The sequence below is a fragment of the Nomia melanderi genome, chromosome 6, assembly GCF_051020985.1.
Source record: "Nomia melanderi isolate GNS246 chromosome 6, iyNomMela1, whole genome shotgun sequence".
Lineage (NCBI taxonomy): Eukaryota > Metazoa > Arthropoda > Insecta > Hymenoptera > Halictidae > Nomia > Nomia melanderi.
This window is the reverse complement of record NC_135004.1, coordinates 14,262,453-14,284,612: the sequence shown is the minus strand read 5'-3', so window position 1 is coordinate 14,284,612 and position 22,160 is coordinate 14,262,453. Positions and strand designations below refer to the sequence as shown.

At 43.5% G+C, this 22,160-nt stretch overlaps 1 protein-coding gene and 1 long non-coding RNA gene across 9 annotated transcripts in view; one reads left to right on the top strand and one right to left on the bottom strand.

Annotated features, from left to right (window-relative positions):
* The window catches only part of LOC116432939 (cell adhesion molecule Dscam2), a 257,102-nt gene extending 236,208 nt beyond the window's left edge, over positions 1 to 20,894 (top strand). For 6 of the 8 annotated variants that reach the window (XM_031990463.2, XM_031990461.2, XM_031990462.2 and 3 more), the window contains 12 exons: positions 261 to 400; positions 2,580 to 2,743; positions 3,596 to 3,810; positions 5,842 to 6,432; positions 7,106 to 7,375; positions 8,411 to 8,865; positions 10,399 to 10,672; positions 11,402 to 11,560; positions 12,599 to 12,753; positions 16,058 to 16,277; positions 17,319 to 17,409; positions 18,103 to 20,894. In XM_031990463.2, coding sequence (XP_031846323.1) covers positions 261 to 400; positions 2,580 to 2,743; positions 3,596 to 3,810; positions 5,842 to 6,432; positions 7,106 to 7,375; positions 8,411 to 8,865; positions 10,399 to 10,672; positions 11,402 to 11,560; positions 12,599 to 12,753; positions 16,058 to 16,277; positions 17,319 to 17,409; positions 18,103 to 18,361 — 2,993 coding nt within the window. In that variant the 3' untranslated portion in view covers positions 18,362 to 20,894. The remainder of the gene's footprint in view (positions 1 to 260; positions 401 to 2,579; positions 2,744 to 3,595; positions 3,811 to 5,841; positions 6,433 to 7,105; positions 7,376 to 8,410; positions 8,866 to 10,398; positions 10,673 to 11,401; positions 11,561 to 12,598; positions 12,754 to 16,057; positions 16,278 to 17,318; positions 17,410 to 18,102) is intronic. The other 2 variants (XM_031990466.2, XM_031990467.2) reach the window with 2 other exon arrangements.
* LOC143174616 (uncharacterized) lies at positions 9,662 to 18,900 on the bottom strand. The gene is made up of 2 exons (XR_012998794.1): positions 18,754 to 18,900; positions 9,662 to 12,916 (listed from the first exon to the last, which is right to left on the bottom strand). It is a non-coding gene; the product is annotated as an uncharacterized LOC143174616 (long non-coding RNA).
* Positions 20,895 to 22,160: the final 1,266 nt, after the last annotated feature.

Genomic DNA, 22,160 nt, shown 5'->3' with positions numbered 1-22,160 from the left:
ATATCGAGGAAAGAAGAGTTCTTCGGTGTCCGAGCGGCGAAAATAATTTACAAAAATGGCGGGGCGAAACGATTCGACGTAATGGTAACGGTTTCAGAGATTCGAAGCTCGTCGGAGAGACCGTACTCCATCAGCCTAATAAAACGTTCAAGCAGTAAAGCTCTCGGATAGCAGCGGGTTTCAGATAACGCCGGTTCGGATAATGGATAATTCCACTTGCAGCCTGTATCTGCCGGTAATCGGGCCAATTCGTTTTACAGAAGTGTGGCACGAGCACACGTTCCACACGACGGTGCCGGGCGTCCAGGCCCACGCGCGCGTGAGCGGTTTGCGTCCAGCGGTCACTTATCAGTTCCGAATTTACGCGGAGAACGAGCTCGGTCGTAGCCAGGCGAGCGACGTAAGTATCGTATAGTATCGCATCGTATCGCGATGCTCGCAATCGATCCCCCCGTTTCGCCTACTTGTTGCTGGTCACGTCAGCCACTCGCGACAGGCGATTTTTACTCGGCGCGCGGGCGCTCGCGCGCCGAGTGATTGACGTATGGAAGCCGATTTATTTCCGGTGAACGTCAAACCGTGTTTTAAAAAGTAACCTGCTCGGGTATATTTAACAAGCAATTTTCTTGCTCGTTGAATTCCATCCGACCCGGCTGTTTAACGTTAAACAGTGGTGCTCGATTAAAAATGAACGGGCCGACACGCTTTTCGATCTGTTTGAGGTTTATTCCCGCTATGGAATGGATATTTAATCCTTTGAGTGTCATTTGTAATTGGCGGAATTCTCTTGATAATTGACATGCAACTTTAACGAGATACATTTGGCTTATGGAGAATGTCTATAGGAGTTTTATTATTTATATCGATGCGCTGAAACGTTTGTAAGGTACAGTAAATATTATCTGTTGGTGGTCGTGCTGTTTGCGGGAATGTTAACACTAGGTTTACAGGAATTTATTGTACAGTGTATTCTATTGTTCCTGGGGAAGTTAATATTCGTTCATTTAGATTAAATAGACAATCAGGATTCATATTCGTGTAATTGGATCGACGAAAACCGATTGAAACATTTACCAAATAATGTTTATAATAATCGATCTGCGTCGAATTGACGCGTTCCGTATACCTAGTGTTAAACGTCAGTGACGTTGACACTCTGAGGGTTAAAATAGTTTGCTCGGGGTGTACCAGATTCTTCCTGGGTATCGGTACGTTTCGCGAGAGGAACGAATGTGTTTCTCGTTGGTTCGTGAATGATTAATTAAAAATTTGTAGAACTCGTAATGTACGATTGCGGGTCGTTTACATCAATCTTTGGTGAATATTAATTCTTGCTAAGTAAACTTTTTCTTTTAACTGCGAACAGCCGTGTTTAAGGTTGGCTATAGGCGAACTTAGCAAACGCAGCCCGCAACGATCTGAATTGGTAAACAGCGCTTGTGTAAACGGATCGGATTAATATCGCGAATCGGCTGCTAATGAATTACCATGTAAATTTGAGGGGCTGGGAGCGGGTATAATAACGGGAACTGATGTTTTAATAATTACGGTTGAAAGGTTTCTGGCGTGCATCGATTCTTGTTATGTTATTATATTTTAATATGTTTGCTCGTTAACATAATTATTCCTGCGTTATATCGGATAAAAGAATACATCGTTGTTATCTCAGATACATCACAGAACCTATGGAAAAACGTACGTAGCTCAGATTATGTTTACAATCCATTTTTTTCATTAGTCAGTAAGAAAACGGTACACCCTGTAAAATTCCACCATTCCTGTAGGAAACTTCAATTCAGTGTTAACAGAAACAAGAGAACCCTCAATATGAAATGATAAATGATCTCAATTCTACAACCATTCGAGCAGCTTTCACAAAAGTTATCTTAACCCTTTGCACTCGAGAGGTGACTCTCAGTTATCATTTAATATAACAAAACTACAAAGTCTTATATATAATATTAAGTTTCGTATAATGCATCAATACGCGAAACATTTATATAAAACAGCTTTCTCTTAATTTACGTTCCTCATTACTTCGTTCCAAATGTCTGTCTCATCGGAAAATGTCGAATATTTCTAACGCAAATCTTCCGAGTGTTAAAACTTAAGATCGTCTTCAACATCAAAAAGATCAACCTTAAAAAGACTAAAAGAAAACCAAAGACACTATACTAAACACCATATCTCCAAAAAACGCAGCACCAAAACTCCCCACTTCCTCCCAAAGATCATCTCAAAACACGTTTCAATCAGAAATCAGAACGCCGTTACACAGCGTCGACATTCGTTCTCCGTTTTCTCAGAAGCATCCGGTTCTATCCTCGAATACGCTATTACGTGTACCGTAAACGTAAACTGCCGAACCAGGCGAAACTTCATTGAGATCGCGCGTAGCAGCCCCCGGAGCGTCCCTTATTAGTCTTTTCAGGGTTGATCACGTTCCGCGCGTTCCCGCGAGAGCGATCGCGCGTCTGAAGAAACACGCGAACGTAACGGGGGAGGATCGATCGCGGCTGATCAAATCTCGCCGTCGGATCTCTCGATCGGCGGTTCCTCTTCGGTTCTTTCCGTTGCAGATTTTGGAAACGACCACCGAGGGCGAGAAGCCCGGCGGACCGCCGCGAAATCTCAAGGTGGATCCCGTCAGCTCGACCGAGTTTAACGTCACCTGGGATCCACCTGATCATGATTTATGGAACGGCGAGATACTCGGCTACCACATCGGCTACAAGGAACATCGGTAACGATCCGGCGAAGGGACGGGTTGGCAGCGGCGGCCTTTAACGATGCCGCGTCGATAGCTGCGAATACGTTTCCTGTTCCGCTGGGGCATACCAAATTGCACCGTGCCTCGCGCGTTTCTCGAATAACACTGATACTCTACACGTCCCAGCCGCCGTGATAAATAACCGGACCGCGGCAACGTCCTCCTCGTTCATTTCCTTCGAAAAAACATTGACGCTGAAATATTTCGGGAACGTCACGCCGCGTCCGGTCGCTCGCGTGCTCTTATTTTCGGCGGTCTCCCGTTCAGCCGATGGAAATAACAATAGATCTCTCCGTTGCTCGCTTCCCACTGTCTGTTTCTTGCTCGGTGGCTGGGAGTATTCGGATCGATGAAGTTGGAATGCTGAATGTGTGTTTTTTGAGTAACCAGAATTTGATGTCCAGGAACAGCGAACGTATTAATCCTTGCTTGTATTTCATCATCGAATCGCGTTCTTGTTAACACTTTGACTGCCAAACACTCATCAGTCCCATGTACTCGAAACAGTTTTCTCCGTTAACCAGAAACTGAGGAATCAAGATTCTTAATAGCTCCACTGTCTTTCTTATATCTCGTGTATCCAACAAAATTCGGTTCGATACGTCACGAAAAAAATTAGTCCACGTTTCTGTAAAAAATGTCACCCGAATTCGTGGCAGTCAAAGTGTTAAAGATACTCTCGATCCTAAGAGAATCACAGGAGCATCTTCTCCGGCGAGAGAACCGCGACAAGCTTAATCATCAGCAAATATCCAGCTCGCTCCGTCGCGCCGAGCGACTATTAAAAGTTCCGGAGTCGCAACAGTTAAACGTTATCGTGTCTAGGTTGGCAGCGGACCAGTACACCTACAGGACCGTCGAGCGACCAATTTCCACAGCGAGCGTCGCCTTAGGATTAGCGAGGCCCTCGATGCCCGGCAGACAATACCAACTGACGAACTTGAAGAAGTTCACCCGGTACAATGTCGTGGTGCAGGCTTACAACGCGCTCGGCCAGGGTCCCACGACGCCGGAAGTGGTCGCGACCACCCTCGAGGACGGTAAGGGGGAGGCGCGGTCTGTCCGTGAAGCGCCGCGGATAATGAATTCGTTCGGTAACTTAATATAATCGATAACTCGATCGATCTTTCGGGCGTGAAAAGCGGAGGCGGCGGCATTAACGGGGTAAGATTTAACGAATGCGGCCGGGCCGTGCTCAAAAATTCATGAACGGAATAATACCGGCGGCTCGCGAGCCTGCCATGGATTCCGCTATGAATACCAACCAGCGCATATCCGGTCGAGTTTCGAATAAATAATAAATTCAAAAGCGGGGGCGAGTTGCCTGGCTCCCTGGAACTGATCTGCTTGCAAATAAGTTCTTTAATCCCGACCGTCGTGAATGCGGCCCGGTTAAACTCCGGAGTGCTTTCCGCGCCTCGAACTTCCGCCGGCGGAGTGTTTCTTACGGACATCTTGGGCGAAATAAACAGACGCCAAGTTCAAGCTGCTCGCTCGCTCGCTCGAATCTATTCCCGGATATTCAGGCCGCCCCCAGGACGGACTCGGAGGGTTTTACTGTTATGCCCTGCGTTGTACGGGGAGCTGACATAATAGGAGGTTCAGTCTGTTTCGAAAACTTCTTAACCTCGATTACGTCACGTGCAATAAGGAATCCTGTTGTCGGCTCGCGGGCCGGTTCGACTGTGCGCTGTTTAACTTATGAGACGATGAATGTTTGCGATTATCCGCCGGTATCGTAATGATATGCTTCGCCGCGGAAAGTATTTAAATTACGGGGTGGTGTGTTCACGGAATTCGACGGGTGCGATGTCCTCGATAAACATGTATTATTAAAACTGATACGATTATAAGAGTACGATAAATGGTTATCGTAGTGTTATGTTCCGGGAATTATTAATCTGCCGCGTTTTATGCGTTCGGGAATGATATAAATAAACAGCGTTCGCGATATCGGTGGAAGTATAAAGCTTGAACAGTGTCCGGCGGATGTATTTTGCAACTATAAATGGACGTGTCGGAGAATTCATCTCGGTTGGATAGTGTCAGGGGAATTATCAGATAAAATAATTTCTTTTGGTGAAGCATTTTATGCGATGTGATTTCTGACCTTAAGTTATTTTGGAATATTCGTCGTAAATGAAACGATTCGTTGCAATAAAGTGTCTGGTCCGTGTGTTAGTACTTTATGTGCCATTTCGTTTCGACTCGATCCAAAAATGAATGTTCTCTGTCTGTGGTATGCAAGAAACTTGCAAGTTCTATTAAAAAAATCTATTTAAGTATTAATAAATTCTGACTCACGACACAAATTTAAAATAGTATTCAACAAACGTCAAATTTACTCAATTCTTTCGAAATCAAATAAAATATTCCTTCGATATCAATTATTATACTTTATACCAAACGAGGACACAGTGTCCTTAAAATTCTTCTAGCGGTACGGTTAAGTCCATTTCTCATTTCCCGGTTCTTGTAAATTTTAAAGAAATAAATAACATTCATTTTGCTTACTAAAGAATTCAGAAAAAAATATAGAAAACATTCGTGCTCTCAGTTCAACACGTCCCATTAGTCTCTTCGTTTCCTCGTTGTCTTGAACATGCACCTAAACCGCGCGAAGTAGCGAAAACTAAAACAACCATAGAAAAACAGTGAATAACGTCTCAATCCGTTTCCGCACTTAACCGCGCCAGCTTCCGAGCGATTCAATTACCGTGAAAGAAATCACAGAGCAAGGGGTCAAAACCCTTTGCGGACGAATATATTTCTGAGACGAAGTGTTCATATTTGGAAGACTAAGTCGCAGGCGAATGATATAATTAACATCAAGAGATCAACTCGTAGCTTCCTTTCTTCCTATTAATTAAGCAATTGACATTCAATTCAACTTCATCCGTTGAAGACTGTACATTTCAAAGTACTCTCGTCCGCAAAGAGTCAAACATCGCCGCAACTCTTAGCTAAGATAGAATCGTGCCGGGACACCGCGTCCTCGCGGCGCGCGGCCCGGTCACGACGGATGAGCGTCAACGGGTAATTGATTTCTGACGGCGTCGAAATGTCCTCAGTGCCGAGCAGCCCGCCCCAAGACATACGGTGCACGGCGCTCTCCTCGCAATCACTGCAGGTCTCGTGGGACACGCCGCCCGACTACAGTCTGAACGGCATCTTGAAAGGGTACAAGGTGATATGGGAGAACATGGACGCGCTGACGGAGACCAGCAAATCCGAGATGAACACGAACGCGCTGACCGTCGCGATCCACGGCCTCGGCAAGTACACGAACTACTCTGTCCAAGTGTTGGCCTCGACGAGGGCCGGGGACGGGGTCGCCTCGATGCCCTACTATTGCGTCACCAAGGAGGACCTGCCCGACGTGCCGGCCGGCGTGAAGGCGGTCGTCAGCTCGGCGACGTCAATTATCGTGTCCTGGCAACCGCCCCTCAGAAGCAACGGAAACATCACCTCGTACAACGTCCACATCCGCGGCGTCGGCCCGGAGGGAGAATGGTACAAACGCTCGATGCAGCCGCACCAGACCAGCTATCAGGTCGAAAGTTTGCAGAAGAGGAATCAGTACGAGTTCAGTATCGCGGCGGTTACGTCGGTCGGCGAGGGGCCGCGAACGCAGCCTATCACCATCGCCCCTTCCAACGAAGGTGAGTTACATTGGCGTGCATTGAACTTCTGTTATCGAGACCGCACTGCGTTATGATGACGAGGTTGCTTTTATTCTTGCGGGATGAGCGGTGCTCTTTGTTGCGAGATATTAGGTTGAAGTTTGATATAGGTGTCTTTGAGGAAAAATGGTGTTGCAGTCGAGATTTGGAGAGACGGTTCCTTTTGTAGGATTTTCAATGTACTGTGTAGGATTTTAAAAAAACATAGGAATAGATAATTGAATAAAATACAAATGAATAGAAACGATATAGCTCGCAGTGTACAGGTCTTTTCAAAATCTCTCACCACCCGCACTTAAAAACCATTCTCTCCCCCACAAGCATTCTTCTTAAACTTCCAACAAATTCTCAATCCCACTCTCACTACCACGCACTCATCATCCTCGCTTACACATCCTTCGAAAAAAAACCCACCAACCCTTGGGCTAGGTCTCCATGACTCCCTTTCTCTGTTATGGCCCTTAGAACACTCGCTGTCCCACTCTCTTAAAACTACAATATTACAAAAGCTATAGTACAGTAGCTAAATGGTTAAAAATCTGCCTATCGCTACTAGAGTGCGATGAAGTAGAAATCAAAGCGAGATTAGAAGGTTGGTAAAGAGTGAAGCGACAAGGAGACTTATAATAAGCAATATTCGGAATTGTTCCAGTGCGGGCATCGGTGTACTCCTTCGGCACCGTGCTGGTGGTTCCCTGGAAGCAGGTCGTCACGCTGCCGTGCCAGAGCGTCGGGAAGCCGGAGCCGTCGGTGACGTGGAAACAATGGGGCCAAATAGTGAAATCGTCGGCGCGGGTGTCCCTGTTACAGAACGGTTCGTTGCAGATCATGGATCTTCACAGGGAGGACAGCGGGAATTATACGTGCTACGTGGAGAACCGCCATGGCTCCGACCACATCACGCATCGTTTAACCGTGCAAGGTATATACTCCCGGCCCGAATGGTCCCCGTCGAAAAATTCGATGGGGATTAACCTCGACTTAACCGGCAATTTGCATTCAATGCTGCTCCAACGGTTCAGAATTCCTCGAGTGCTCCCTTTCCCTGGCAAGAACAACCCAGTCCCTCCCAAACAATCTTCATTACAGCTGGTTTGCGCCGGAGCGGAGAACGCGGAATACTTTCGAACAGCGAAGCGAGGAGATTTCGCAATTAAGAATCTTATTCGAGGAAACGCGAGGATAAGCTCGCCGACTTCTTCTTCTCCTTCGTTTGCCTCTTTCGAGCATGACGCTTTGGAATAAAGAGTTAGTAGCTGTGTTCCGGAACTTTTAGCATCCTCGCGTCATTGAACATGGGAATATTAGCTTTGTTACGAAACATTCGTATTTGTGAGTAATATGTTGCACTGGTGGGTTACGGTTATTTACTATTTAAGAATTCTATCATTCTGAAACTAGAGAACAGGAGGAAACTGGATTCCACTGGTTGATATTAAATCTGTGCGTTTATAGTGATGTAGAAACTATGTTGGACACTCTCAATCGACAATGTATAACCTTTCGCACAATTTCGAATTAAATACGAATAATTAAAACATATCACACTGCGCCAAAGCAAGAAACTATATTCAAGTGACTTCTTCGCCAAAATATTACTATAAAGCTGCTTCAAATTTGATTTACTCCTGTCTATAAACAAATATCGACGCAAATGAAACTTAAAAAAGAAGAAAAGGTCGCGACACAACTAAGGTATCGGTCACTGAAATCATCCTGGATGTTGCCCGGCTGAATAGTAGTGCACGGGGTTAATTCGAGCCGCATAACTTACGGAAGAGAATAAGGAATTCAATTTTGTAAATTTTACTTTCGATTTGAGCTGTGCATATCTAAAATGTTACATGAACGTAGGATCAGCAATTAAACGGTAGACTAGAAATCCCTTAAAAATACCTTAACCTACGCTAAGAATTCTAGACACTGCAATAATAATTCCGGGACGATGATTCCGCAGTTCCACCGGCAGCCCCGTTGCTCCACGCGACCAGCGCCACCAGCGATTCGATCAACGTGCAATGGAAGAACGGCGACGACGGCGGTGCGCCGATCAGGGGCTACATTCTCCATTACAAACGCGAGTCCGGCGAATGGGAGGAGGTGAAGGTGTCCCACAAGATCAACAGTTTCGTTCTGTCGCCGCTGTGGTGCGGGAACGATTATCAGATGTATTTGACCGCGTACAATCGGATCGGCATGGGGTCGCCCAGCGAGATCGTGAAGGCCACCACGAACGGATCGAAGCCCGACGACTCGCCGAGCAACGGCAATAAATTCGTGACGGTGAACATCTCGTGGATCACGCTTCATCTGAGCATGTGGAACGACGGCGGGTGCCCGATCACATATTTCGAGCTCGAGTACAGGAGGAGCGGCGAGGACATTTGGACGTTGGTTTCGAATAACATCGAGGTACAGATTCTAACCGTGCAGATAGTAATATTGAGTACGAACGGGCTGAGTCGGGGAGATGGCGCACTTTTAACACTTTCACTGCTACGTCATTTGAATTCGGGTGACAGTATTAAACTTGGACATTAACTCTTTATGAAGATTGTTTAAACTATATAGAATCTTCTGCAGATTCTGCCAAATTATATATAAAATAAATAATAGAGAATAGACCATGTACTGTTTCCTTGCTGTTTCAATAGTGAAATCATTTGTAGCTTAGTACTTCGAACATGAAAGTTTGATCTCGCTAAAATGTCGACATTCGTCCTAAAGGGTTAATTTTCCTTGTGACGTATCAAACAAACTGAATTTTGTTGGATATATGAGATATAAGAATGGCAGTGGAGCAATTATTAGGAAGAATCTTGATTTTTCAGTGTTTGGTTAATGAAGGAAACTGTTTCGAGTATATGGGAGTTTTGAGTGTTTTGTGGCAGTCAAAGTGTTAACATCGTAAGTGTCATTGGTACGTAGCAAAAGAGAATATACAAGGTGCATTAAGTATGTACGGTGGAAATTTAATACTTTACAAGGTATTCCATTGTATGCACTCAAACGGCGTACCTTGTATATGAGAATAACAGTTAAATTGCCTCTATACAGGATTCAGTGTACCACTGAAAGCAATTGATACGGGCATTTGACAGTTTAAATGAGATCGAGCCATCTCACTCGGAATTACTCTGTTCTCGATGTGTTCGATAGTTTTGTTTGCACTATAGGTTCCTGTGACGGTGAAGTAATCGTGATGAACTTGAATCGAGTCGAAGTGGCTTCGTGTTTATTAGACATTCTGCATACATGTAATAAGTCGTGATGACAGTACATTGCTACCTAATATTTTTAGTTAATTTTTTAGTTAATAGATTTAGAAAGCCGTCGTACCTGTTCAAGAATTCTAGAAAAATCTGTCACAATGGAATCTTAATACAGTTTTTCTTGATCGATTGTATCGTTCACTTGAGAAACGTTTAACGTGGCCAGTTTAACCCTTTGCAGTCGAAGCTTTTCTTACTGACATTAATTAGATGTAATTGTAATATAAAAAGCATATTAACATATAAATAAATGATACAGGCACGGAAAGAAAAGTCATAGATATATTTTACTGTCTCTTATCAATTATAAATATTATAATACATTTAATGACAAATTTTACATGGCTCTGCTTCGGAGTCCTCGAGTGCAAAGGGTTAAATTCTATTATCAACGAATCGAATACGCTTTTACTTTAGAGTAACTAGATTCAGAGAACTCTGAGACGATCGTGCTGCAAATCGCAGTCGTATTTTCATAATGTTTCGAACGTCACAGTTGATTCTTCATAGATAAGGATATCTGTTCCGTCAAGACTTCTTAGGGCTGGTAGTTACTCAGGCGATCTTTTTTTCGTCCAAGATACAGAAAAACGCATCGCGTGTCGGCGACGCGCAACTGAACGACGCGAGCCGCCGATTATTCCCAGTAACGATTCATGTATCCGTTGTTCAGGTACAAAAGACGTACACGCTCAGCGAGCTGCAATCCGGAACGACCTACGACATCCGCGTGAGGGCGCACAATAACGCGGGCTTCTCGGTCGCCGAGTACAGAATAACAACTTTGCAGTCTCACACCAGCAGCACGATGCCGGCGTTCGAGATCGATCAGTACATACCGCAGCATTCCTCGGTCTACTCGGATCTGAAGCTGATTATCCCCCTGATACTGTGCTCTCTGGCGATTATCACCGCGGCTGGCGCCGTATTTTACTGTTTCCGGAAACGTTAGTAGAAACCTACTTCCGCACGCATCGGCGCTCAAAAATTTCGAATCCAACGGGTTCATTGTTAATTCAAGACAACCTGTTACAGTGAACACTTGGTCGTTCGTGTTAACAATGCTAACACTACAATTAGCATGAGTAATATTGACTTTTTGAAATTCCTCTATAGAAACTCCAGTGTCTACAGATACTTCAATTGACCTACAATTCAGTTTACGTATTGGTAGATTAATTTCTCCAATAATTTCACAGAGAAACATGTCATCTCTTTCATAATTGCAAAAAGAGTAAATCAGAAATGGGTCATTCTGATCCGTTTTAGAATAAGATTCTTTTGGCACCTTCGAAGTTTCCTTCGATAAAATTAACGTTAATCGAATGTTCGATGGACAAGTTAGATTGAAAGTCGAACTGACATCATTTGAAAATAAACGTGTTCCAGAACCGTGATCGTCGACGATCAATATCGCGGAAGATAGCAATTGGATTAGTTCGGCTACCTGTATACCGTTGTCTCAGTGGCACTTGAGTTTATTAGCATAAATTTCTATTTATGTTCACCGTCTGCGCTCGTTGGACAGACTACAGGATGAACCGTGAATTTCAGATGCGCGTACACCCGAAACTTTTGAGCGGCAGTGCGCATGCCTGCGTATATACGTATTTACACGCGGCTCGCGACGTGCACGTGTACACGCGGCCGTAACCGGTTAATGACGATGACCGTAGGTCCGTTTATAGGGGAAATCGCGAGCCTCCACGACGCCCAAACCGCTGCCGCCTTAGACAATAAACAAAACATGGAGCAGCGGGAACAATACTACGCCACCGTGCGGAAACCGCCGCGGTCGCCCATACACGAGATGGCTACTTTAGAGAAGATCCCAGGTAAACGAAGAAAATATCATTGACGCCAGTGATTTCTATATTCTAAAGTAAACTCGTTATTAACCTCTTGACCTATTTCTCAACTCTGACGGATACGGATTCCTTGTCATTAGTAATTTATTGGAAAAAGAGAAAAATTCTAAGTATATGTTACGTCTATATTTCTTTTTAAGTATAATAGTTGATTACAGAGGAATAATACTTTGAATTCGAATGAACTGAGTAATATATACATTTGTTGAATCGTGTTGAAAATCTTTACGAGTCTCACTCGTAGGACAAGGGGTTAATATATTAACCCTTTGCACTCATATCGAGCATGACTCGTCAGTTTTATTCAGAGGTGTGATTCTTTGTCAAGATATTTTGAAAGAAATTATTATGTTATTTTTAATATTATCGGTAATCGTTTACACTGTTCTGTATAGACTATTCTTTAAAGTGCATTAAAAATAGAATGTAATAATACAGAGTTATTAAACAATGCGAAAGAAGTGCAAAGAGTTAATCCTTTGCAGTCGAAAGTTTTTCAATAGAAAAACTAATATTCTTCCAAACTAACTAATAAGGAAACATACGTAAATTATAAAACAAATTTCAATATTTTACACATCGATGCACTAAAGCTTAACATAATATAAAGCTTCATAATTTTCAAATCAAGTGGTGACTATCACCTCGCGACTGCAAAGGGTTAACACTTGCGACTACCTAAATTCACGTTTCTTGAAGCAGAAGCTAAATATCTTGCTGATACATTCGAACACACTGTAACTAATTTAAAATGAATTATTCCAATTATAACTAATTTAAAATGAATTATTCAAATTACAACTAATTCAAAATGAATTATTTCAATTACAACTAATTCAAAATGAATTATTCCAAGTTGCCGCAAGATCATTCTAATCGGAGATTACGATAATCGACCGGTAACAGCATCGTTACCTATGCGTCATAGAGAAATGGGAATTTTGTTTAGAGGACGTTAGAGTGGTTGATTGAAAACAGGTGACTGATGCCGTGGAACGATTTCAGAATACTCGGAGGAGATCTATCCGTACGCGACGTTCCAGCTCGAGGAGAGCGTCCCGCCAGGAGGCGACAGTCGGTGTAATTCCGCCGCGCCACTTCAAACCTTCGTCTATCACGATCCTCGTCTCTCCGCCGCCGACACTCTTCAATTACGAGAGGTATCGTCCGCCGTTCAATTTGCTTTTGTCATTCACGATCGCTTTTCCACCATTCACCTATCGTGTTTATTCACCCGAGCATCGAGCCACTGGGAAAACACACTTGCGCACACCGCATGCCCTTCCTTCGTCCAGGCACGCTGACCGTCTCCGCTTCCGGACACTGGAACCGAGATTCTGAGATAAAAGTTCGTGCATTAACCAATCGCTGGGAACCGTCGAGAAACCGTTGCTCGTTATTCTGGGACGAGTACAGTGTTACGAGTATTTTAACCAAATATCGAGTCACTTTTTATTCTGTTCATTTATAAATATTTAACTAGTTAACTGTGTTTGGCGAGTATACACGTCATTGTAAAGCTTGACATGATATCAATTCTTTCAGCGATGAATTCTTTATTTTTTCATATAAACTTGTAATTCTTCTTTGTTTCGCTTTGATCTTCCATTAAAATATACTCTATGTGCATTCGTCCTGCGTTCAAAGGGGAAACGTTCTATTTTTCGATTTTATTCCACAGTTAACTGGTTAATACATAAATTTTATTTATATATTTATATATTTATATATTTATATATTTATATATTTATATATTTATATATTCATTTATTTAATATATATAATTCTGAATTTATAAATTTTTATTGTATTAAACACTCTCCTCATATCACTTTACAGTGAATACATTGAAAGTAGAAATTGCTCTTGACGCAAATATAACGTAGTATAAACTGTTTCATAAACAGATCAATTTTACAAAGAGAGTTCTCTTAATATGATTGACGTGAATTTATTAGTAGCTTTAACAGTAAACGTACCGGTCAAATGACCGGTTTCCAAATTTGATTAAAAATTCTGCTTTATTCTGACGTTATATCAATTCTTAGACTGTCAAATCAATCAGTTTATTCATTTTCGTCTTTTATTCTGTTTTCACTAAGAAAACTAGTTTCATTTCTTTACCTTTATTTTATAATATAAACAGGTATATACAACATACCGGTACGTTCAGTGTTAATGCTCCCGTAACTATACAAAACTAATTGGCTCCACTACAGTATACTACGCGTAATGCAAGGCAAGCAATAGTTTGCCTACTACCAGGCGCTTTCTATCTAAAAAACAGATCATAATCATACAATACACGTTGAATGTCATGGGGTCACCGGTGACCCCAACCAAATCCGATTACTATAGTTCATTCAATTAAACGATTATTTGGAAACAATTCTACATCATAAATAACGCTACCTAATGCAGTGACATTCAGCTACATGAAAGTAATAATAATGTAACTCAATCAAATGACTTAATAACATATTTTTCCGTTTTCTGTATTTTGCTCTATATCGCGTGGCGTTCAACGTGTTAAACGAATATTTCCAATCCAAAAGCGAGATACTCGTTAATCAATCTACAGATTCAGAAATAGGTATCTCTCTATATACAATAAAACATAATACGAAAAATATATATATATATATATATCCAGTTCCATAAAATTCCTCGTTCGAGCCCACTCGTAACACGATCTTCGACGAAGCGCCCCATACATCATCGAGTTATTGCTGAACGCTAAAAGGAAGAACACGCACGACCTTTTATCTCCTCTCGACGGAGACGTCCCCCTTAAAGCATCGCTTCCCTCACCGCTCCGCTCGCCGGCATTGTGTGTTTCCCGACCGACCGAGGAATAGTACCAACACGAATAGTACCTGTAATACGTGACGATAAAAGGAATGGTGTACGAGTACGAATCAGCATGTTCCACCAGGTTTCGCTGGGACCGCGTGTCATCGCGCGAATCCCGATCACAATTTCGCCCGTGCACATCCGCGCCCGCTCTCGGTGACTGTCTCGAAAGTTTCTCTGTTTCACGAACGTCCTTTGCAAAGAGACAACTATCCTACTATGTTTTTTTTTTATCTCTCTCTCTCGACACTCGCGACACCGAAGACACGGTCGCGCGGAGTTTTAGCGAAAGCGTGGTTAGAGAGGCAGCGCCCTCGTCGCGCCTCGGATCGAGTAGAACAGATGTGCATATCATAGAGAATTCGATCATTGTGACTGCTGGTCCCACCTTGCTTCGTTTCGCATCTGTCCTGATCAGTCCATCGAGGAACCGCAACACCGATGCAAACGATACTTCTCTCTTACATGTATATTCGCCATTCTTACACATCTCTCGCCAAACCGTTGTCATAGTTTCGTCTAGCTGTAGCCATTAAGGAACAACAATCAATCGATTCATCGTATGCGATCATGTTTTTTCCGTTGCTCGATATTTGCGTATAGAGGAGACCGTAGTGTGGATCGTTCGACTAGATCAGTGCCATGCACGACCCCGAGCGTGTTCTCCGTTGGTCTGCGCTCGATTTGGGTCGAGAACTCGAGAAACATGGAGTAGCATTCGGCTGGCACGAGAATGATATTACGATGATCGGGAAGGTTCGAGCCAGTGCTGTTCGCGAACGTGTTCCTCGTGCGATTCTGCCTCTGTTCGTACTTGTAAGGATGAACGATGCTCTAGAATACGGAAGCAGAAAATATTGCTCGAATTGATGGGTTGTATTGATAATTTATCGAATAATCGATCCGTTAATCACAGTACAATGCGATAATCTGAAATGAACGTATCTACGAATTTCTACCGTTTCTCTAAGCGAGAATTTTCAATTAGTTTCCGAGCAAATATCGAAACTAACGAGATACTGCAATACTAGTTAAATTATAAGTAGAGCACAACGGAGACAGAATTGAGCCACATTTCGACTCCACATTTCTGTGAATCGCTCACACCGAAACAAGCATTAACTCTCCACAGAGTACAGGTTATTCATCAAAACACTTTCAAACGATATCATAATAAAATCATAGAACCTACTCTACTAGAACACGCTAAATCTATCACAGAAAACTGGTTTCCACTCGAACCAAGACACGTCTAGTACAAGATCAACTCGATCTCCTTCACTTCAAACCTACACCAAACAATCGCTACAATCTCAACATACCCAAAACATTAAATTTACATTCACACCTTACGAACTCCCTTCGAGTCGACACGCATACGATCCGTCTCACCGAAACCGTTGAAATCCACGTTTCGAAGGCACTGGCTTCAAATGCAACTGGTTCGCGTCGGGTCGCCGATGGCTCTGATCTAGAGCCCGCCGCTTAGCCGCGGGGGTCGAAGGGGAGCGGGATCGTTGAGCGAAAGATCGGTGTGGCGCGTCTCCTCGTTTTTCTCTCCTCGTGCGATGCGCCAATTCATCGACAAAAACCAATTCCGTCTGATTGCAGTCGGATTGCAACCGGTACACTAAGGTGCGCGGAGGCCGTTCGTCCTCTGCGCCGTTGCACAAAACGCGGAAAGTCAGTCAGGGCAAGTCCGAGTCGGAGGAATACGACACCCTGGGCTCGGATAGCGACACGGAAGTCGGGACCAGCAGCCGAACCGAGTCTTCCAATCACCTCGTCGATTCGCACCACTCGGTGTCTGCGGCCGACTCGCGGGTCCACAGTATGCAATCTTTCATCCTTCTTTATTCGGTTTACGCCTACTCTTCGCTTTCTTTTCTTTCTTACTCTTCTCATTTTATTTCTCTCTCTTTCTATCTCTCTCTGTCTGTCTGTCTCTTTCTTTGTCTTTCTCTGTCTCTCTCTGTTACTTTTTTTCTCTCTTTCTCTGTCTCTTTCACGATCTCTGGATGGTCACTTACATCCTTGTCCGCGTAGCCTCTCCTTCTCGGGACTGTGCGCGTCTAGTGATCGGATGAACACGGAATCGGTGCTATCGATTCCGGATCGTAAATCGTGTAGCTAGTATCGGGATCGTAGATTTAGGTATCGAATGTGCGCGATATCGAACGGGTATCTATTCGACGAGATACCGATAATTACTTTGTGTCCCTTCCGTGTGTCCCGTAGAGCACTTTCTTATCGAATTGTTCGAACGTATCGACGGTATCGTTATCGGCCCGATCACTACTCGTCCGTCGCGCGGATGTGTGTCGTTCGATGCGGACGAACGTCGCGGAATTTACCGTAGGAAAGCGTTTCTTCGAGTATTTCGGAATATTTCTCGGATGAGATTCGACCCGGATACGGCGGAATGCGTTGTCGAGTAGAATATTTCAGCGAAAATGTCTTGAAATAGTTGTTCAATTGTCGATATTTATGCTTGGACGTTAGAGCGTGAGCGACGGTCGATGAACGGGTTAGGTATTTTTTGTAAAATTCACCGCAGACGAGAGTCTCGTTGATTCGGTTCGCTGTAACACCTGCTAGAGACATGGAACTACTAGTCGCGGCGCGAACAATCGACGCTCGAACACCGTCTCGAACAAAACGAGAGGAGGAGAGGCGCGAGATCTTCCACGCACCGCAGTTACCACCGGAAGTCCGTTCTCGTTGCCTGTCTACGTTCGCTAGAGTGCACCGATAATGTGACCGAGCATTCACAAAGCTTGTTGTTGCCGTGAGACGTACGGGATCGAAGAGATGTTGTAGGGCGCATCGCGGCTGGATCGCTGTGGCAAACCGGATCGTTTTCTGTTTCCAGACTTCCTGTACCATGGACCAGAATCTAGCACGTCTACAGAACCCTCACCGATTTTTGAGAGAAAATCGTTTCCTGGACGGGGAAGACCCAAGTAAGATTCCATCTGTAGTTCTATCTCAGAGATTGGGAAATAACTGTGAGACGTATGAGATAATTAATCGGTGTATCGATAATTGCATTATAGATCTATTCTATTATAGATTTGCCGTGTTATAAATTTGTCGTGTTATAGATCTATCATATTAAAGATCTATCGTATTATAGATCTATCATATTAAGGATTCATCGTATTATAGATCTATCATATTAAGGATTCATCGTGTTATAGATCTATCATATTAAAGATCTGTCGTATTATAGATCTATCATATTAAGGATTCATCGTGTTATAGATCTATCATATTAAAGATCTGTCGTATTATAGATCTATCATATTAAGGATTCATCGTGTTATAGATCTATCATATTAAAGATCTGTCGTATTATAGATCTATCATATTAAAGATCTATCGTATTATAGATCTATCATATTAAAGATTCATCGTATTATAGATCGGTCATTTTATAGACCTATGGTGCTATAGATCTATCGCATTAAATCTCTATCGTGTTACAGATCTATCATATTAGAGATCCATTATATCGTAGATCCATCACATTATACTTCTGTCATATTATAAATCTCATACACCAGTCTCACTATCTTTCCCATTCAACGCAATGAAATAACGCAACCAAACCAGCGCGAGACAAAAGAAAAGAATAACCAAGGATTTCCCATCAGGATGTTACAGCTGGCGCGTCATACCAGCGAGGAGACCCGTTCCAACTTCGGCCCAATCTCCGGGCTTGGCAATCCCAAGTACCAGTCGCACAATTCCTGTTCCAATCGGGACCAGGAGCGTGACGGATCGGGAAACCTGTTCATCCCCAAGCTGGACCCACCCTCGGGGTTCTCCGACGCGTTTGAGCTAAGCGAGGCGGAGTGCGATCGCGGCCACAGCAGCCAACGAAATGTCCGCGACTTCGTGATCGCGGTGTAAATAAAAAGAAAAAAAAGAAAAGAAAAGAATATAGTAGAACGTACGGTGAACGGTACTGGTCCTCCGTGACGCTGCGCGATACATTAACGAGGCGAAACGATACGCGAAGAGTTACGTTCCAGCTTATCTCGATGTAAACGCGAATGGAAAACGCGATGGAACTAAACAACGGATAGAAGTAAAAGAAACAGCTAGAAACAGAGAGAGAAAGAGAGAGAGATGAAAGAGGAGATGTCAAAGGAGAACCCGATGGTCCGTCTTTCGTTAATTACTAATATGGCCGTCGCGGCGCTGCCATTCAAAATGTACCCCCACACTATTCGTGTTCCTGGCCTACGAGTCGACGAGGGGAGGAGCCGTCGAATCCTGTTCTACAGAGAAACCGTACTGACCCGACTATGTGTTCTTCTTCGGACTGCGACCTCGTACGAGCCACCGCCGAACAACTCGATCTTCTCGTTCGCGTTCCGTTTCCATTTCCCGGCTCGCGACGAGCTTCGTCTCGAACGATCGCCCCGTTCCGAGCGAGGACTCGGCCACGACTAACGTCCTCGAACGGCTTCGAGTGGAAATTTATCGAATTTACCGACTGCCATTTCGTTTCGACGGAACTAATTATTCTATAAGAGGCTTCGCCCGCGCCCGCCTCGACCCCCGCCCACCGCCCCCCCCCCTGCTCGGCGGAGCAGGCGGATTCACGTTTACATTATCCCGCGAAGCAGCGCTGTCCGACAATGGGACCGTTCGCTCGCCTCCGCCGGTGACATTTTAATGAACGGTTCATAAAGAATGATAAAGAGTACGCCGAGATCCGTTCCGGGCATTCCTACGGAGGTCCGACTAAATGGAATTCTTTCTTGCTCGTTAATGCTGAAATATTCGTTCCATTTGTAACCGGAGCTTTAAAATATCCGATAACATGATACGGTACTATTTGTACGGAATTTATTAAATATTTCATGCGGTACGTGGAACGTGGAGAACGGTTACACGGATACGGAGAAGGATACCGCTTGCTCTTGCGCTCCTTTTTCCCTCGACTCCGTTAACGAAGTCTCAACGCGTTGAATGCCATGGGGTTATCCCCAGATTACTATAGTTAATTGAACGACGGTTATTTGAAAACGTTTCTGTATTAAATAATGCCCAAGATGATATTTAACTAGATGCACGTGTAATAGCAATTCAATCGAATGATTTAATATTACATTTCTTCCATTTTATGTGCTCTATGGAATCTAGCATTCAACGTGTTAACCTTTAAGTATGGACGTGTAACAGACTGTTCAATCGATCTCATTTATGTCAGTATTTCTAGGTTTAATTATGCTAACGGTGTAATATCTGTTACATATCTCGTAGCAAAGGTATGAATTATATAAATTTAACTGGTCACAAAATTCACAATATTTTCTATAGAGCTCTGCGAGACGTCCGTGGTGCAAAAATCGAATCACGTCTATACTTAACCAGTTAACTGTGTTCGACGAGTATACACGTCATCTTAAAACTCTTAATGGTGCTAACTTTTTCAACGATGGATTTATTATGCGATTCTTCTTCGTTTCGCTTTAGTTTTTCGTTAAGATATATTTTAAGTGCATTTGGCATGCATTCAACGAGTATACACTTCATTATTTGATTTTATTGCGACAATGAGAGACTTTTCAAACTAAATTCCACACTTAACTGGTGAAAGGTTAAGATCATAGGTGACGAAGTAAAGAAAAGAGTATCGCTTGTTTCCCATTGAAAAGCGTTCCGTTGAGCGTCTCGGTTTGTCGAGGAAGGAACGAGGTAGAGAATGGTCCGTCTCACTCGTTAACAAAGCACGGACAGCGCTCGCTTGAACTAAACCGCGGCTACCGGCGTCCTTTGAGTCCGTTTCACGCAAAGACTGCGACAAAATGTTTGTCCGTAAGCGATTTAAGGGTTCACCCCCGCCACGGGGGCCTCCTATTACCTTTACTGTCGGTATTATTATTAGCGGTTACGTCGATTCACGCGAATCCTCGCGTGGCCGACAGTACGGCCACCGTTCGCAGCGGGATCGCGAGGTAAAAACGGTTTTCATTGGATCGAGTGCATATCCCGGCGGGCAGTATACGTAATGCGCGGTGGTCTGTTACGAGTTTCCTTGGTCTTTCAATGTCCGCGGGTGTCCCAACCACCGATTTCCGGGCGCATCGTTCCTTTCGGGAGAGACTAAATGAAAGCGAATCGCTGCCAGTCAGCGGCTGTCCCCACTATTCTCAGCGGCCCGCGGAAGCATGCGTTATACGTGTAATAAAATTAAGGAAGCTACGGATGGTTTAGACGACTTAAGCGATAAATAAGTAATGAAAGCGAAAAAAAGCAAGAAAATGATAAAAAATAAATGCCATGATGTTCGTCGTTGTCATCGGTGTCGTTTCAATTACAGAGAGAGACTGAAAACAAACGTTTTAAAGTAGACAGGCGTTATAGTGTAAAAGAAAGATTAACGTTGATGAAGCAAACAGCAGATAAACCAAAAAAAAAAAAGAAGAATAAACTCTCATACGTACACTCGCATACACACGCATACACGAACATATAAACACGTACACGTAAATAACAAGAGTAAATAAATAAACACATAAAATAAGAGAAACGATAAGAATAAGGAAATACCGTATCGTCTATAAGGTGTCTGTAATAAACATGCTAAACTTGTGTAACGTACCTGCGTGTACCTCAACCGAAGCGCGAGACGACGATGCAGGAGGAAAATGGCGGAGACCTGTCGCCCAACCGAAAATCCCAAGCCCCGCGTTCCACGAGCTCGCGCGTCGATTAACGATCGACGGACCGATCCGAGAATACACGATTAAGCGAAACACCCGGGAAAGTGTAACTCGACGAATCACTCGAGCGTCGTTGAATTCTGTGCGAGATAAAATTGCAAACGGATTACGAGGAAACGGAAGGAGAGCGGGAGAACGCTAACGCACCCACCTATACATATGTTGCCATCGAATCAGTTCATTGTTCGCTGAAGAAAAAAAGAAAAGAATAAAGAGAAAAATTGCCAAAATCGATCAGTCGTTCACTCGGCAATGTGACGATGATTTTCGGAGCCGCCGCGGCTCCCTCGTTATGTACGGAACCCGGGTCCACCACGCGACGCCGCGGGACACAAAAAAACGGAGAAAAAAAGATATCGATCTGTTGACAAATCGTATACTTTATAATATATGAAAAAGAATGATTTACCACGAAATTCGTACTATTGTGTTTTAGACGACTTTAGATTGTTTATATTCTATTTACTTTGTAAAATATACAACACTAATTCCATAATGGAAAACCACCTGTCTTCTGATTACTCCTCCTGTGTGCATGACTCGACGAGCTCGCAGCAAGATCATTGATGTCTACAACGAATGATCATTTCACTCGCTTTGTATAACGGTGAATTTTAAATACGTTCATCGAAGATATATAAAACATTCATTTCCCTATATCTAATAACAGCTTAATCTTACTATTTCCCGCAAATTGTACTAAATAAAATATATAGTATTACAAACAGTTTTCTTAAATTTTCGACCGAACAGAATTTTCGACTCAGACTATATTTCTCAACGCACGTATCGATCGAGACCGAACGAAATTCCACGGAGAACGAAAGAAAAGTATTCATTAAATCGAAGTTCGTCGTGCATGTCGCCAGAAAGGTTCCTCTTTGTTCTTTTTACAAGGAAATTCTTCTGGCCGACGCCGTGGATCGAGTTTCCGGAAACAAAAGGTGCACGGCGCGCCTCGAGTGCCGTCCCGC